Below are 18682 nucleotides of genomic sequence, written 5' to 3' on the forward strand. Positions count from 1 at the left end.
TTTCGAACAAAATAATTGCACTGTCCAGACTCATAGTAGCAGAAGCGTTTATTTCGTCTAGTCAGGCCGGCTTATTTAGTCAACCGATAGCTTTGCTAGAGAAATCCATGTAAACATGTTTAATATAATTTTTCTATGCCTAATATTATAATACAGCCTATTTACATCAATAATATACTACACACAGCACTTATTCTCCTGAGGACAATAATTTGCCTTCAGAATATAATGGCCACCTGAGTAGTAGATCAAACCACTATTTTCGAAAGATCTTAGCCAATGATCAGCTTCTTTTATGATTTGGTCTTCTTTGGGGCTTTCTTTGCGATACTGTCGTTATGTAATGCTCGCTTGTCCTTTTTCTTAGAATTGCGTTTGTTTTTGACAGTCGGCCTTTTGTCATCTGGTTTGTCCTTTCCAAGGAGCTCTTGGCTCTTTATTAGTAGCCTTTTCCTTTTGTAGATAAGCTGACGCTCCTGAAAATCTGTTTCGTCCATTCGGATTTCGGCTTCACGAACCGCCACATTCACTTGAGCCATGATCTTCGCGACCTCATTATCGTCAACCTGTAATACCAATAACAAAAAAAGCAGGTGATAGCATAAAAACAAGGTCTATTAAAAACGGCTCGGCCCCTTATGTGCATAAAAATTCTTAATTTCCTTAACCGAATATACTGCAGTTTAAATTTATTATTACCTTATGTTTACACATTTTGACTCCAACGTGCTTTTCTATTTCGTGCACAAGTAAGATTTCCTGGGGTGCGACCAGCGTTATTGATGTGCCTCCAGCCCCAGCTCGAGCAGTTCGACCCACACGATGAACGTACAGTTTAGGTTCATTTGGTACATTGTGGTTTATGACTAATTCGACTTGAGGTATGTCTAGACCTCGCGCGGCGACATCTGTTGCAACTAAAATTTTGGTAACACTCGATTTGAATGTAGTTAGCGCTGCAATTCGTTCGCGTTGTGAACGCTGCGCATGCAACGAGACGTTTCTAAAACCGAGCGAATCCATTCCAATGGAAAGGGCTTGGCATTTCTTGCGAGTACCAACAAATATCATAACTAATCCTTTTGTGTCCTTTTCTTGGAATTGTTTGATTATCTGTACCAAATATGTATCTTTTGCATGCTCAGGCGTTAGGACAATCTTTTGTAAAAGACCATCAACAGTGGCAACCGAAGACGGTGCCATATAAAAGAATGGATTAGTCATAGCGAGCAGCTGAAGTTCTTGAATAGTCCGCGTTAGCGTAGCCGAGAAGAGAAGTGTCTGTCGCTTTTTTGGTAGTGCCGAAAAGATTGTCTGCAGTTGATCATTATATTTCCCACTAAGTAGTTGATCGGCTTCATCCAACACTAGCATCTGCATTTTCGAGAATAGTGGTTTAATGTCGTCCAGAGCAAACTCTAAATGATCCGCCAGTCGACCGGGAGTTGCAACAACGACATGCGGTCGTTGTGCAAGCTCTCTGCCCTGGTCGACAATATCACTTCCACCTACAACAAGACAATCCTTGAGATTGACTTTTTTACCCAGGATACGGAACTGATCTAGAATCTGCATGGCTAACTCTCGGGTGGGCGAAAGGACCAAGGCAAATATTCCATAAGGTTCCTGATAGAGCCTTTCAAGGACGGGTAGCGCAAATGCGAGTGTTTTTCCTGAACCCGTTTTTGCACACGCAATGCAATCGTTCCCTTCTAAAATTGGCGGAAGACAGTTGCGTTGTACCGCCGAAGGTTTTTGTATACCAACTACATGCAGTCGATCCAAAAGCCAACTGGACAATTTGAGCTCCTTGAAAGATTGTATGTTGTTGTCGTCGGACACCGGCGCTGAGACTTCGTCTTCATCACCCATCCTGGAGTAAATACCAATACACACGAGCCATCTAATGTAAACTTTCTGCAACACAGGACATCCCCAACACTCTAAAGGAAGGCGTTTACATTGGTATGGTTTGATAAAACATTCTTATTCATATTTAAGAGATTAGGCATAAAGACATTACTTGGAACACATGTGTAAATGTTCAATAAAAATGCAGATTTTGATGTGAAGATGCTTGAATTACTGCTAGGTGTTTGGCGATAAACTAAAGCAAATCAGACTGTCAAGACTCTCGTTTCGCTCTGTATATGTGTATATATCTTGGCAAAATAGAGAAAGCCATCAGTTAGCAATGAAAGCAGCCTCACTAGTATACATGCAACCGAAACGACAGCGGGCATGCTCTAAACCGGTTGATGAATTCAAAAAATTAATTCATTAAACACAGCTACGTTCCAAGGACGAAACGATTCTCTTTAACACTTTTTACCTTTTAGGAGGAATTACCGATCTCGGTTCTTAGTAGTCAATGACGCCACTGAAGGTTGCCCCCATAGCAGAAAAATCACTCTGGAAGTTAAATTCGCGGTTCGACTATCGGTATTGCGTACACAAAGAACTGGTATTCACATTCGATATTTCAACCACGTGCTACTGTCGGAACTTCTTGGCGCGAAAATTTCAAACTGAGAAACCGCCCTTTAATTTGAAGAAATGCTTTGATTTGCTCATGCGAGAACCTAAATATACCTCACATCAAGTGAATTGTATTAAAATTACTTAACACTCTCAAAAAACTAGAATTCGACTTTCGGACCAAAGTCCTATCCAGCTGATGGATTCCGCACCGCCAAGACTAAATGCAGTCCGTGTCTACACAAACAAATAAAATTTTTTTTTTGCAAGCGTAATTGCTTTCTGTCGCCGACTCTGAAAATCCAGAAGAAATTAACTTCTAACTGTAGAATTTTTTTCTGACAAACCTAGGTCTGTCGAGTGATTTTTCTGACTCAGTTATTGTTTGAGGTCGCTGTGACTTACCTCAGAACTTACGTTCTGCAGGCTCTGGTGAAGCGCATAGCTAGACCAAAGTTTTACAGTGTAAGACTTGTCAATTATTGTTGAATTTCAGCATCAGCCTAAGACTTCGCAATGGATAATACAAAACCAGGTATGTAAGTCGTTGGCGTGAGTAACTTCGAACTGGGGTTTTAACCTTACTCTGTGATCTTTAGTCAGCAGGTTTGTAGATGCAGCTTTTGGTCTTTTATCTAGTCTTACATTTAAATCATCAAGTGATATAAAGACAAGCACTGAACAATCCCTAGATGCTTTCCAGTGTTTTCTTGGAGGCACATTGCTGTACATCACAATGTATATCCAGACGAAACTGTCATTTCTTTGTTAATGGTATTTTGTATCGCCAGCTTTCTAATCAAAGAGACACCAGTCCCTAATCCACATGGTTATATCAAAAAATACGAGCGTTGTCTAGGTTTTTATTCATGCGAATCTATTATTCACTTGTGCGTTGGCCTTTCTCTAACAATTGAAAGTACTATATTTCGTCGCTTTTTTTACTTCCTGACTTTGTAGGCTGCGTCTTTACTTTCGCTAGTATCTTATATTGCCACTAGGCTATCGACTTAACTGAAATTTTCTTTAAACAATTAGTTGATTACTATTATATAGTGATAATACTGTCCGACCGTTTTTCCGTTGATCCGATTAATTACATTCGACATTGTTCGAGACTTTTTTAGATCTTTAAGTTACTTGCTCCTCAATGGCATATCTGTCAAACAGAGTGGGCGTTTCTAGGTGTTCCAGATACCCTGTTCCTTGATCGGTTCAGGTTCTCCTCGCTTAAATACGCTGCAGGCGACATGCCTTTCTGAATTCGGCTTCTTTGAATAAAAAGCTGCACGAATGAGTTACATATGTGTTTATGTGGTTATGTGAGTTCGACTATCTGTATTGCAGTGCTGAAGCTTGTTTCGTGCCAGAAGTGCTTATCGCTTCCTCACCCGAGCTTTCCTTTAACGTCTTCGCACATAACCCTGCATATTAGGAGCTGATGACCATGACGACCCAATTGATAGCTATCATTTAGTTGATCTCCGTTTTTAACCGTGATTATGTGATTACTATAGTTTTCTTATTCTGCCAGGCCTTTACATTAGCTTTAGCTTTCGTTTAGGTAATTCAGAAAAAGGTTGCTTATCTGTTTTCACATTCATTAATATGATGATTACTAAATAGGGCTCAGAGTAAACAGAGTAATGTTAATAATGATAATAAGTAATAAAGAGTTTGGTTAAGTACTCAAACTCTTGAATAGCACTTACATTCGAAATGTTTTGACCTGACTAATAAGAACATGAAATGAAAGAAATAAATACATAAGGCTAAGAAGCACAAGAATAAGAATGGATATTTTCTAAGGTCATTATATAAGTGTCGAATAACTTAAACTACATAATATAATTTTGTTTAAGTAAATTGGGTAAGTCATCAATGCTAAAAGAAATGAGTCCTTAGTAAGTTAAACTGATAGAGATATCTACGGCTGGGAGTTCAGCAACGACGAACTACTGGGAAATGCTGAACGAAATATTAATTTTTTTATGTATGTTGTTGAAGTACGCTAAACAGTTTTTTTTTTTTAATCTAATTGACCATTGTATTTTAGTTAATTTCTAATTAGGTGGCCAAATGGCATGTTTTCTAACAGGAACAGAAACTACTTTGCGCCATTACACAATATAGTATTAAATTAAATAATATAATACCGTACGTTAAAAATAAGAGGTTAATGTTTATCGAGTCTAACCGAAAGGTGATTTTATTTTCCCTTCTTAGAGCATTTTATAACTTACGCATATTCCTTTCCTATAATATTCAATTTACTGATTACAGTTGCGCTTATATTACTATTGCGTAACGGTGGAACTTCTTGTGACAAACTCAACAGGTTGCTCGAACACTTCAGCAATGGTGGTTGATGAGATGTTCCCTGAAGGAGCGGGTGCGTATGCCGACATGGAGGAAGCTGGCGGATCCTCAAATCTTCTTATGGACCTCGCCGCTTACGAGAAAAGCGTTCATCAAGACTTTTTCAATACGTTTGACAGTGACCTGTTTGATGATGACGATCTAAAATAGACAACAGTAGAAAACGAGTTAAACTACTTCCAACGGGAGTGGGTTCAAAGTTCTATATTATTTAAAATTATTACTTTGCAAATTGGAATAAAACTCGTGCTCATGTTTTGACCGGGCGGGCAGACACTGTGCAAACAAGTATAGTCTGTATACTGTATAGCATGTGCTGTAAAAAGATTAAGGAAGTACTAATAGTCCAATAAATCGGCATGCATATGCATCAAACAATCCGATTCTCATTTTCAACTTCTATTCAGAATATTTCCCACGATCTATTTACATTGAAAAGGAAAATTATTGGAGGATGATTTCCATTAGCTTACGCGGGCTTTTCTCAAGCACAGATATGAAGTTCTCTATTTACGCTGAGATGAAAGAGTGCGTTCTTGATCCTGCCGTTTACATTTTTCAATTGGAACTAGGGTGCGTTAGTTCACTTTATCCGGGCAATTAATTAAGCAATTAACTATTTGTGCGCATATTTTATATAAATTATGAAATGGGTTTGAGAAACCAACACATGGAAACTAAGAGATTATAATACTCACTTAAGGTAGTATACACAGTAATTTAAAAAGTACGTCGTTTTTCATTGCTCTCGAGTAGATTTGCATATCTTCTACTTTTAGAAACGCGTGATTAGTGGCCACGCAGGGTATTTAAGTAGTCTTGCCTGCCTAACAAAATTTACCAACAACGCTGATACTGGCTAACTCGAATTCCAGCTAGATATAAGTTTTGTGTCTCGGTTATTTTATTGGGTTTGCTTGCTGTAAGATAAGAACTAGTAACATCCGACTGTAATTAATTTAGCGTCAACTGTAACCGTTGTTTTTTTGATTTTTCCGTATCCTGTGCGCAATCGCAAGCCCACTATGCTCGTTGACCTGGTAACAAAAACTGCAGCAGTTGAAAAAGTCCGGCAACGACTGCTTCAGTACTACACTACATAGTAGATGTTTATCAACACTTGTAAATATGGCTCCTTTTTCGTCTAAACACGCCCAGAGAAGAAATCGAAAAGAAGTCAGAAAATCTCGTGAATTTCGAGTTACTAGTGTTATTAATACTACCATTATTAACTGTCTATTGATCCCGCCAGGGACCCGTCGATATGCTCTACTATTTTGCTGCGCCTTGAGCACGCAGAGAAGCGAACTAGTTTCCGTCTTTCCTCTGACATTAATCGCCGCAAATGCTGTGCTAGGTCTAGAAGCCTCGTAAGAGAATTACGTAGTGTCTATTAACAATCTGTATGACAAAAAAACAAAAGCACTTGCAGCTTCTCTTAAAATTGACTCGATCATTCTTCCATTGGATGTAGCTTTCAAGAGCGTATAACAGAACTATTGTTTATATTTGAACAAATACTATGCCTGAAGTGCATCAACCGTTAGCTTAAAATCTGCTTTATCTAGTCGCACATGCAGTGGAATAGCTGTTCCTTAATATTATGAACATCTAGGTAAAATTTCAACACGCGCAACGCGTTCGTATTGATGCAAATTGCTTCAAAACATAGGAGTCATTTTGCAGGATCTGCAAATATCAGTAAGCAGGTTTGGCAGGCCATTTCTTGCATGGGATATGTTTAGGCAGCCGCTGATCGGCCGTAACGATCTATTTCAGATTTATGGATATAGCAAAATTCGTGGACAAACACTTCAACTTTCAGTTAGATCAGAAATGTTATAGAAAATTGAAATGAGGCAATATCTCTATATACAGCTTAACTTACTATAATCAAAATCGCCACCCATATGAATAAAGCCTTTTGCAAATGTTCAACACGATATGTATTAATAAGAGTAATCGACATGTGCATGATAGCACTCTATGAATCACAAATAATATAATGCTGTTGGCATGACCGGACATCTGGCTGCTAAAACCAAATGAGAAGTTCTATAAAACTATTTATTGTTCGAAACATTTGTTAATAACCTTACTGATCGTTTATTTAAACAATTAGATATATTGTGCGTTGCTAACGATATCATGCAATTCCGACGATGGATAGGATGGGCTATCCTAAATGAATTGATCTCGTTTGTTGCGCAAAAGGAAGAAACGTCTGAACTGAACGAGATTTTTAACCAGGCCAAGCTAACTAAAGACTTTCAAAAGACTATACTTCTTGTGTGCCACTGTCTGTCCTGACGGTAAGCTAGTAGTTTAAAAATCCCAGTATTCTTAAAACCGCCAATTAATAAGGCCAGACCAATCGCACAATTTGTTGGTAAAGTTTTTTTTTTTTATAATAGTAATAAAATAATAGGAAAACAAGTTTTATGACGGCAAACGATTTTAAAAATGTTGCAAGCATATGTTAGGGACATGTTTTTATTTTTAAAAGTCTGTAAAAACCTATAATCTATCGAAAAAAAACGCCTATTACTACGCTTGGTCTTAGCATAAACATAAGAGGCCAACCTTAAATAATCGTACGTAGAGACTATATAATCCAGCTCTGGAATCACTGAAAAATGTCGTTGTTTTTTTGACATATACAAATATAAGCGAGTGGTCCTATTCATTTAAATCGGGCCGATTTACAGTGTGACATCGAAAGTCTCGTAGATCAGACGGATCTGATGCAATCAAGAACCTCGTTCTTGTCACAGGTAGCAGAGCTCATACCAGAAAAATCTAAAGCAGAACCAACTTATTTTCCCTCTCCAGACAAGCTAATGTTCTTCAAGTCACCCTCATCTTGACTTCGGAGAAAGAACAGACGGAAAGATACAGTGGAAAGAAGTATGGAGCCAAAATCCTTGGCGGCTGCTGTTTTGGCGGGTTCCGGTGGAACCGTCTGATCATTAGCCCTTTACTGAGCGGTGTGTGACATGCTCCGTTTAATATTTGCCCTTCTAATTGCCATTCCCTTGACGGCAACAACGCCGACGGCAAACCTGACTTCCGGATTATGGAACGGAATTGAGATTGACATACCCGATGTTCCTCGAAAGGTTGAAGCTTTTCTGGGGGTGCGCTACGCCAAACCACCGCTCGGAAATCTGCGTTTCAAACATCCGAAGCCCCATGCGTACAGTGGTGAGCAGGACGGCACCAAGTTGGCTGATGCGTGTATTCAGGGTAACACATTCTATATCCGCAAGGGAATCAATTTCCACTTCGAGTCGACGTCAGAGGATTGCTTACACGTGAACATCTATAGGCCGAAGGGTGTAACAGATGCCCCTGTCGTTGTGTACGTATATGGAGGAAGCTTCCTTGGAGGCTTCAACGGCTTATTCCTCTACGATCCTGAGGAATTAGTTGCTCGCCACGATATCATTGTGGTAATAATAAACTACCGCCTGTCTGTAATGGGTTTCCTTTTTTTAAACAATACGGAAGCTCCGGGCAATCAGGGACTGCATGATATTCTTTTAGCCGTAAAATTCGTAAAGGAGAATGCGCGAGCTTTAAATGGAGATCCAGATAAGTTCACCCTATGGGGCCAGTCTGCTGGGGCGTTTGCCGTCGGCTTCCTTATGGGAAGTCCTCTTGCCAAAGGGCTATTTTCGCGAGTGATACTTCAGAGCGGTACACCTGTCAGTGCTGCTCCATCTTTTTCGATGAATAGCATAAACGGCGCAGTAAGTGCCGCCAGTGTTGTCAATTGCATCGATTCGAGTCGAAAACCTGAAGATCAACTAGAAGATATTGGCCGTTGTATAAAGAATGTTGACGCTAAGACGCTGTTTGACGCAGTGAACCGAGGTTTAGGAGAGCATTATACGATAACCTTCCAACCACAATATGGTATCGACAACCTCCTGCCCGATTTTCCATTCCCTACTGATCAGTCAAAGGTGCCCCTCAACGACGACATTAAGGAGGTGTTTACAAGTACCGTAAGCAACGAGGGAGGCTTGTTCATCGAAGGAATACTGGAACGTTTTCAATTCAACGATACGTCTTCGGCTGATGATTACATCGATCTTGCGCGAATCGTTATGAAGGTCATTCTCAATTTACCTGTGGAGCTCGTACGAGACAGTTCGATTGCATACATCCCGCAGACGTTGCAGGTTGGCCATAATCTACGCTCTGCCATGGGGCGTCTATTTGGAGATCTTATTTTCGAGTGCCCAACCGATCTTTATTCCGCTTTCCTCGCCAATAGGGGTGTCAAGGTACATATTTTCTATTTATCATTATTACCAGTGTAACTCGGACAACTTATAATAACAACATAACTTGCGTTGTACAGCATTGCTATCAGCTTGTATGATATGCGATACTAAGTAAACTACGTAATGCGCATAAGAACAATCATTTGTTTATCCAAATTTTGATGCTTCGAACGTTGTATGTCGCCGTGCGTAAATTGGGTATAAATTACATTGGTTGGACGCGGCAGAAGGCTTCATGACTGTAATAAATTGTCATTGACCAGTCATCAATATCGCAAGACATTTTAAACCCAACGATATATCGAAACCTATGTGCCAAAGCCCGAACGACTTTAAAAATTTAACGTAGAACTTTAAAGCATAAAATAACGTTTGTGAATGCAAGAAATCCTGTGCGTACTGCCGTGGCTTTTCGAATGGCCAAACTTCTACAGATAGTGAAACTATAAAAGTAGTATAACAGAGTAGGAACTAATACGATTACACTGAGGATCCATACTCTTCTTTCTAGGTTTACCGCTACGTGTGGAACCAGCGACCTTTGACAAGCTATTGGCCCGAATGGACAGGTGCGACTCACTGTGACGATGTTCCCTATACAATGGGCGGACAACTGCACCTAGGTGAAAAGGCTGAGCGCTCCAATCAAGCCAGTCCAGAACTAGCACGCTATATGCGAGTGCCAATCGACGGTGACCACAAGACCTTGGTACTGAACTCTTTGAAAATGATAGCAGATTTCATAAAAAACGGGTAAGCACCATTCGTACACATTGTTCTAAAAAGATTCCAGAAGAACAGATTTAAAACATTTTTCAATCAAGAACCAATATCTTTATGTTATTTTCCTACCCCACTTACTGCCTTAGCACATTGACGTTCGTTATCAGCGGCGAGCGATCTGCGTTTATTTCGAATATATTTCGTGATATTTTTCGCTGTGTTTTCCATCGGATTTATTTACAACTCGTCTCGTTTTGCAACGGAAAGTTATTTTATTATTGGAGTTCACCAACATAACTACCGATTATTCCTGCTGTAATATTGCGGGTTCAAGATCTATATTATTGAAGCTCGACAATTGTGTATAGAACGGTAGCTAATTTTGTAATCTTAAGCACATGTCGGGACAAGCTTCATTAGACACTCTCACACACATAGGCGCGAGGCACTTTTCTTCCTGAAAGCTACGAAATAGAGAATGGAAAGTTTCAGAACTTTTTTTTTTGTATCTCTAATGAGGTTGATTGCGAAAGCGCTAACCCGGGTAATATGAAATATTCTGTAGCACTAAAGGCGCCCATGCCTGGACGCCTAGGTTGGGGAATGGAGCCTTGACACTGCTTTGGCATTACGTCAAAACGTCTATTCTTTTCCGCCGGCATCCGTCATAGTGGCTTACTACTGCAGCTTTGAATTCGCAGCTGCTTAGCATCGCCACGAACCGAGTCTGGTTTTGGTCCGCGCCGGAAACTTTGACATAAATTATGTCTTTTAGTATCCCTAATAGACATCTCTTTATCCGCCAGATAGCAACGCATCCGGTAGGGGTCCAGGAACTCCTACCCTTACGCCGTACACGCTCTTCGCCTCATCCATTGGTCGGGACCCTCCGGAAAGCTTTAAAACACAATGGTATAGCACTACGGATCTAGAGAAAGCATGGCAAAATAACATAGCAGTACTAATGCGAACATATGCGATCAGTTCAAGTACGTTTGGTAAATGTGAAGTGCCTATTATCAAGCATTTGAGCGCCTGCTATTAGCATGTAATGTCATGCTTTCAAATCATACAATTTGTCATCAACCCGTTCGCGTCCATTGAATAGTTTCAAAAGATAGCAGCAGTCAGCACTCCACTGACATAATTACGTGTCGTTTTTTTCTAATCTATGTAGTAAAAAAATATACCACCTTTGAAATGCTCCTGGTGTACAATACTGTTGCAAGCATAGCCAAACGCTGTGCAGACCTTTCTTGCGATCCAATGTATATTCAAAAATTATTATTAGAATACCGCTGGAAATTTCTGAAGACAGAATTGATATCGTTACACTGGGAATGTGCAAAGAAAAAGCTTGTATTATTCAAATGTACACTGCGCACGAATATGATCCAAGGGTGAGGATGATTGCCGGTTTATCTTGTTGGTACTCCTTTATTTTTTGAACAGATATCAACATGCGTACTATTAAAACTAAGCAGCTCAATAAGCATATTACGGTGAACTTTTGTAGTAGACTCGGGGCTAGTAGGCATCCAACGACAGGGCCGATACAGTTAACTAAATTAAGGCTCTAATATGACAAAAACCGTTCCATAGATCTGAAATTATACAAGAATCATACATGGAGGTCTCACTAGTCGTTTGATTAATTTTTAGTAATTAATATTTACAAACAGGACTTTTGCATATATTCTGGGAGAACGTCACGTCAACTGTCCACACCTACTCTGTCCAAGTAAAATCATTACGTTATATTTCTGTAAACAATCTATCTAGTCCCGGAAGAGAGGGCAAAAATCCTGTAGCGTTTACAATTATTATTATTGCGTCTTTGGCGCGCAACATCAGCAAGTCAAGGGTAGCGCTGTTCTTCAGAATCACCAGAAGCTCTTTCCACAATGGATGCAAGTCGCTACCGTTGCGATCCCCAATGTTATTACCGGTGAAGCAATTAAGTCTTAGTCAGCGTTATTAGCGGCCTCTATAGCGGTCGATATTTAACAAATAGCTTCGCCAAACTCCTTACGCACTCACTGATTGTCGCTATTAAGTTTGTGTTATCTGAGGACATCAAAGGTTCTTGAACCAACTACCAGTGAAATCACTTATCATTCAGCCCAAGTCAACTAGGCGAGGACGATGGTTATCTTCTCCGTATTAGATATGGAAATACCTTGATGTATTTACATGAATGTCGGGATAAGTTGTAGCAGGAGATTTAAGGGATAGCAATTGCCGAAAGAAAAGGTTGAAGTGATTAGGCTTGTTGAGTGCAATCTTAAAATAAATATTTACGGCGACATGTTTGTGTTCGCAATAGATTGGCGGCAAAAATACCAGTACCAATATTTCGCCATAAGTCGAAACATAAGAAATCGCCATAGTATCGCAGTGGTAATGTCTTTGCCTACGAAGCTTGGGACCATGTGAGGTGGTATAGGTTGCAAACCGGACGTAAAACACGAAAACATAACAAAAAACTTATCAACGTACAATAAGGTTACTCCATATAAAGGAAAAGTTTTTCCTTTATAATTTCTTCGTTAGCTTTCTTTCTACTCTTCAAAGACAGAAAAGTGATCGTTTATTGAGGTTTTGATGGACAGACATACCTGAATTCATTATTTTGAACATACAAAATATTTTTGTCTGGGGCACGGGTAACCTTGGTTGTGCAGTGGGCTGGCAATGAGTTGATATAGCGAATGTTAATAGGATTAGCAACATAATTCATAACGACGAAGCATTAATTTTCTGATGCCACGACGTTAATCGACGAGAGACGTAAACCTTCAAGCGTGTGTTTATATTATAACAGCGGCTGTAGCGGTGGTAGTGCAAAGAAAGAAAATCGAGGCTCTATACTTAGGAAAATTTTTCACGCAAACGTTAAAACAAGCTCGCCAATGACTCAAAAAATTATTTAGTGTTCCTGGTAGGGTTTATTTTTGTTGCTTAGTTATATAACAAATTGTACTAGCTCGTCGGGGGCTCATCACACACATGATGGCTCATAATTCAAAGTAAAGGCATACTAATATATGTATATATTAGCATACTATAATTACTAACCACTGGTATACTAACTACATGAATATGGAATCCAGCATTCGTCAAAAAATTGGTTTATTCATTCCTTTCAAAAAATAATCCTCATCTTTGAAGTTAATGAAACATTAATCGCTTAATTTTCATTGCGAAACCTACTTGGTACCTTTCCAGTATCTTCCAGGTTCTCACAATGCAAAATACCTGTTAATCCTTTAAAGCTGGACGATCTGCCACAAATCCAGCAACGTTGCCAGTACAACGACACTAGTAAATCAACTTGCTAGTAAATGCTATTGATTATTGCCTAAGCGCAAACGCTCCGTATCTCATAGCTGGGTGCGAGTACCACACAAGTTGGGCACTGAAAAAGAGCCGATGTTCGCGACTTAATTTTCTAACGGACGTTACTTATATGGGTCTATGTGCAGTTCTCAGCGAAGTAGTTCAAACTTAACAGGGCTTAACAGTGTAACAAATACATTACCTAGAACAGACTGATAATCAGCGTCAGATGATAACAGAGGATAACGTCACGGCGTTTTGCAATATCCATAACACAGATACAATTGCGCCACAGTCCAAGTACTGTTTTGAGACATACTTGATTAAAGCTGAAAACTCCCTGAAGCTGAAATCTATAATGCACCCATCTCAAGTATTACCTTTATAGATAAGAAAATGCTTATTTATGGTGTGTTATCGATGCCACGTTTATGAATTTCGCCCTAACGGTTAGAATATGGCGAGTTGAAGCGGTCTATAATTACGATACGTAATTGCTCTATATTGTCCTATGGAAGCATACACTGAACGGGTATGCTTTTTCTGTCGAAACTGTTTTTGAAAATTAATCAAAGACGGATGCAAAGGTTATTTATTTAGGACAAAATTGAATTAGTTACCCGCAGAACTTTCGATTTGGTTTGTTAATATACACTCTAACCTGAACAGATACACTGACGGCATTTCGTGCTTAATCCAAGAACAGAGGCAAAAACGAAAGGACGGACTTGGTAAGTCAGTTGCAAGAGAAATCACGGGATTACTTCAATACCTTTTTCTTTTTCCGGATCTGGAATAGAGGAGGATTGGTTTTCCAAACGAAGACGGTCCTGTTTAGCGAAAAATAATTCAGCTGTAACATACCATTTCTGACGGTGTTTAGCGGCATGGGTGGAACACACCGGGGAAATACAAAAGATGTAATGCTCTTATATGGGCTTATAGACTTTGTTGTGAGAATTACTTAAACCATAAATAGATGCAGCGAAGAAATCATCTTTTTATTCAGCCCCCTCTTAGTTAACTTTTTGGAAAGATGCCGCGGCAATGCCTGATCTATTTTATTGCCTTGTATTTTTCCGATAAAGTGATATTCAGTAGGCAGATTATGTTACTGATTTCATTTCAGAAAATGATTGCCAAATTTCGCTCCTATTTTAAAAGACAGATAGAAAAGTATCGCGTATGTACTTCACACGTGGCACACAGTTTCACGGTGAATTGCTTGCGCTGGAGGTCATTGCTTCTTAGGTCATTGATTTGCTCGCGGTTTCTTCTTGCATCCATTCAGAAGCACAGTAACACAGAGCTGAAGTTGCCCTCAGTAAGCCAAAAGAGTCATCATACATACGTTACGTCATGCCGGATTGATGTAACAGTTCGTTCTTATCTCAAAATTGCTACGCCACTTTGAACAACAGATGAGCAGTGAAGTCTAGTTGTGCTCTGTTTAATGTACAGATTTGCCCAGCCTTGGATTGTACATTTATGAAGAAGCAGAAGAAAGTAAGACAACAGGTTAAAGATTTTGGAAACTTATTCTATGAATGAAGGGGAAACGGAATTAAGGTGGTATGTCCGAGCATGGTGACGAACTGACCGCGTGTAGACAATACAATACAATACAGGTTTATAATTGAAATATGCGGCGATTTGCAGGCGCTTAGAGCAACAGCTTTCACGATTTCAACAAACAAAGGTCCTTAAATTAGCACTGATTACCAAAAAATCACGGATTGGTGCCGCTCGAGTACCAGTATCTGATCTTTTAATATAATATAAAGATAAGCCTCCCATTATTCGCCTGAAAATCGTTTTTCCGCTGAAATCCCTAAGTGCAAGTTTTTCTACTCACCCATCTCTGCGGTAGTTGGCAATAATGTCGGAAGCCAAAAATCCTAAAGCTGTGTATTCCATAATAGCAGATTTGGTGATTACGGGAGAGGTCCACAAAAATATTATGATAATGGCTCGATCAATGCCATGCGATGGAATAGATTAAAGGCAACCTTGCTAATCAGATGGAAACAAGTTTGTTTGAACTATACGAAAATAACTTAATATTAAACTGCTCTTCGTTGAGCTTACTGATATACGATCAACGTGCACAACGAGCAGAAATTGGATATGTTAGCACTTTAGCTAGAAAGTGTTGCTTCGACACGTGGAAAAATACTAAACCGCGCGTTTGAAGTTAATTATGGATCCCATTAAATGCACATAGACAGTGTCGCAGTACCCATTTTGAACATCGAGCCAATTCAAAATTTCCAGAATATACGATGTTCTTTTTCAAAGTTATTTTTATAGAGATAAGGACGTAATGAATACATAATAACAACGAAATAAAAATAAAACCAAGTATTTTTGGATTTTCGTTCAGTCTTAAATCTTAATTAAAGGGCAATCTTACAAAACGCAATCATAACCTTCTAGACTTCGTCCTAATCCGTTATAGTAATGTCGAATAGAAAAAAACCGCTACTTGATATATTTCTTCAGGAATCAATACGATATAACCGTGATTGGTTCCCAATGCCTGCCTGTCAGCCAGAAAGTAGCGTTTGCACTGATCATCTATTTTGTCTTCGGCGCTGAAATGCTTCCGAGTAGACCTTGATATAATTGATGGTGAGTGAAATAATCTGTTGGCTCATATCGAAAACACGTGGATCCGATAAGGCTAAGACATAAACAAATTATTGCAGATACATATATATTAAAAATACATAATAAGAAAAAAATAGACACAAACAAATAAAGAACTTTCTGAAGTCTAAATAAGGTAGCGGAGCTCTGCACGAAGTAAGGGACCTTTTTGAGTTTAAGCAGACTATCACAAAATTTTTATGAATCATTGCTGCTGATATTTTTCTTTGTAAATACAGTGCCACGCATAATGATAGATGCAGCTAGTTGAATTAGCATGCGGAAATGCTATTAGCGAGATTGCAGGCAGTTTATGCACATCTATCTGTAAACAAGCACATATTCTTGAATATTTTTCTTTAATTATTTATTACTATGAATCATTTCATCAGGCTAAACTAATTGTGAACATAATAAGTAATGAAAAACGAAAAGTATTATCACCGAAATATTGCTCCAAATTATACTCCAAATCCAAACTTCACTTATGTTGAAAAAAGAAAATGTTTAATTTTACGGGCGCGGATAATAATGCTTGTGAGATTTTATTTGCTCTTTTAAGAATACCTTCGAGACCCGACGGCACCGATTGGCCTCTGTACACTCCAACCGAACCGCGCATGCTCCGGATAGAGGCTTCAGGTTTCACCGAGATTACGGGGCCGCGATCGGACAAGTGTTCGGTATGGGATGATTACCTTCATAACATGTAGGTGTACTTTTTTTTTTGTTTACCAATTTATGCAAAGTATATGCGGATACAAATACAAATTGAATATACAAATTTATATGTAAAAAAAAGAAGAAAAGATGAAAAAGGTTGAATATTATTCACTGTTGAATGGGTGCCCTTAAAGTTTCGCTCGTTTTGTCATAGTCGGTGTTCAAGGAAGAGCATGACTATCGAACGTGAGTGACCATGTGAGGGCTCTGTAATGTGTTTGCAACTTGCTACTAAGAGATCATGTGGCAGTGGCATGGCGAAATAAATCGACATTATTAAATAATGTACAATAATAATATCTGAGATTACGGTAATGCGATTTTACTGCGTTAGGACAAACCTATTTGAGCAAATCGTAATGAAAATCGAAATTGTTTGACGACTATATTATAACAGCGAAGAGCGGTATACATTGGTGCACCGACGAAGAGATGATCCTGTTGCTTAATAAGCTCGAGAAATCAAACTTACAGAAACTGTTCTTGCATTTAATCCTATTGAAACAGGAAATCTATAGAGATCGTATCACAACTTAGGTTTTTTTAGATGGCATATGTTAACTGAGCGACCTTCAATGTATTGTGTACTATAAAAAGATTTCGCAACAAGTTTTACGAACTGCCGTGTGAGGATGCCCGGGCACTAACGGCTAGTTTAATTATCTGCTCTGGCCATTCATATTTTCCAAGAGAAGATTTTAAGCTAGCGTAAGAAATGCAAGTTAACAAAAAATGTTAGCAACGTTTTCCATCAATCTGCACTTTTTAATTCACAAATATGTCTATTCACCTCACGTACAGCACCGCAATATGATAACTGTATAATCAAACTTTTGTGTCACTGAATGTTGCAAGCCGAATACAGAGATTAAATCAATACGAACGTTTACTACTCACATCGGTGTGTAGTTCGAGGCAATTAAAACACTTGAAGTGCTAAAACCATAGCAGAGTAGCGCATAAGTCCCTACAGAGACTTGGATCTGTCAGACTTATAATTCAAATCTTAGTTTAAACGCGTATACAAGCCTCAGTTTTTGTTTACTCCTTCTCGCTATTCGTTTGTAGAGTCGCAGTTAAGAAACCCGGATCAACATTTGACTTCAGTGGCAATAATGCCATACCTCAAAAAAATACTGTTTCACGTCGACCTCAAAAATTCAAGAAGCTCCGTACTACATCGGCGGCTACACCTGCCCAAATCGTACCTTCTACAATGGTCATCCATTCGGTGTCGCTGATAGGTCTAATACTTCTTTTAAAGCAAAAGGTCTTATGGTAGAACAAGGCACAGCGATGGTCAATTTGTAAATTTTACTACTGTATATGTCCTATATTTATTTGCGTAATAACGACATGGCTACAGTTTCGTGCAATGAATATATAATTATAAAGATGGAATCATTTGTTCTGTAGTGAATTTCAGTTGATAAAAGTTAACCAACAGATACTACAATGTTATAAGTAAAATGCTGACATTTTCCGCTATTTTTTTTTAAGACAGAAGACACTACGAGGATCGACGAAGAATAATATATCTAATAAAGTAAAGAAAGAAAAAGGTGAAAAATGTAGGTATACGTAAAATCCTCTTACGAAACGACTGTACGAAAATGATAATGAAAAGGAATAGTTTCGTCCGCTATAATTATAATTTAAGGTTTACCTGAACTTCCATAATTGAATGCGAATACCGCAAATTATTTAGGCTCTTTTGAGTAAGCGTCTAATTCGAAATGTCTAACGGAAACAATTGGCACGAGCATCAGACTGATGAAATGGAACGGAATCGTACACATTTTTCCATTCTTAATGCCCTACGTAGGTTTTAGGCGAGGAATCAAGGCTATATCATTTGAAATTTCACACATTGTGACTTCTGGCAAGAAAATCACAAAGCTTGTTCTCAGATTACAATTCTTACTTAATTACAATTTCTTTGGTGCACCTGAATGAGAGTAGTCCTTTATTTGAAAGAACTTGGCACCACACATCCACTTTAATCTAATAAGTAAATTATACAAAGAATAAATACAGCCTAAGATAAATCAGGCTATTGATTTCATATCTGCGATGAAGATAAGTGGGGAAATATACCA

The 18682-nt window shown here is 38.8% G+C and overlaps 3 protein-coding genes across 4 annotated transcripts; 2 read left to right on the plus strand and 1 right to left on the minus strand.

Annotated features, from left to right (window-relative positions):
- Positions 1 to 30: 30 nt before the first annotated feature.
- Dbp45A (putative ATP-dependent RNA helicase Dbp45A) lies at positions 31 to 2622 on the minus strand. Its single transcript, XM_022840497.2, has 3 exons — positions 2333 to 2622; positions 700 to 1873; positions 31 to 566 (listed from the first exon to the last, which is right to left on the minus strand). The coding sequence occupies exons 2-3, from the start codon at positions 1870 to 1872 to the stop codon at positions 294 to 296; spliced, it is 1446 nt and encodes a 481-aa protein (XP_022696232.1). The 5' UTR covers position 1873; positions 2333 to 2622; the 3' UTR covers positions 31 to 293.
- Positions 2623 to 2756: 134 nt separating this feature from the next.
- On the plus strand, positions 2757 to 5235 carry LOC147752941 (COP9 signalosome complex subunit 9). The gene is made up of 2 exons (XM_086970109.1): positions 2757 to 3013; positions 4817 to 5235. Exons 1-2 carry the CDS (start codon positions 2995 to 2997, stop codon positions 5005 to 5007), a joined length of 210 nt encoding a protein of 69 aa, XP_086826235.1. The 5' UTR covers positions 2757 to 2994; the 3' UTR covers positions 5008 to 5235.
- A 2612-nt stretch (positions 5236 to 7847) lies between these two features.
- On the plus strand, positions 7848 to 18631 carry LOC111264512 (acetylcholinesterase-1). 2 transcript variants are annotated; one of them, XM_022840494.1, is made up of 4 exons: positions 7848 to 9149; positions 9661 to 9902; positions 16423 to 16569; positions 17652 to 18631. In XM_022840494.1, the coding sequence occupies exons 1-4, from the start codon at positions 7854 to 7856 to the stop codon at positions 17863 to 17865; spliced, it is 1899 nt and encodes a 632-aa protein (XP_022696229.1). In that variant the 5' UTR covers positions 7848 to 7853; the 3' UTR covers positions 17866 to 18631. The 2 variants fall into 2 exon arrangements, with proteins under 2 accessions (XP_022696229.1, XP_022696230.1); XM_022840495.2 differs by lacking the exon at positions 17652 to 18631 and adding an exon at positions 15714 to 15842 and having other exon boundaries at positions 16423 to 16508.
- Positions 18632 to 18682: the final 51 nt, after the last annotated feature.

Source organism: Varroa jacobsoni, unplaced genomic scaffold, assembly GCF_002532875.2.
Source record: "Varroa jacobsoni isolate VJ856 unplaced genomic scaffold, vjacob_1.0 scaffold_869, whole genome shotgun sequence".
Lineage (NCBI taxonomy): Eukaryota > Metazoa > Arthropoda > Arachnida > Mesostigmata > Varroidae > Varroa > Varroa jacobsoni.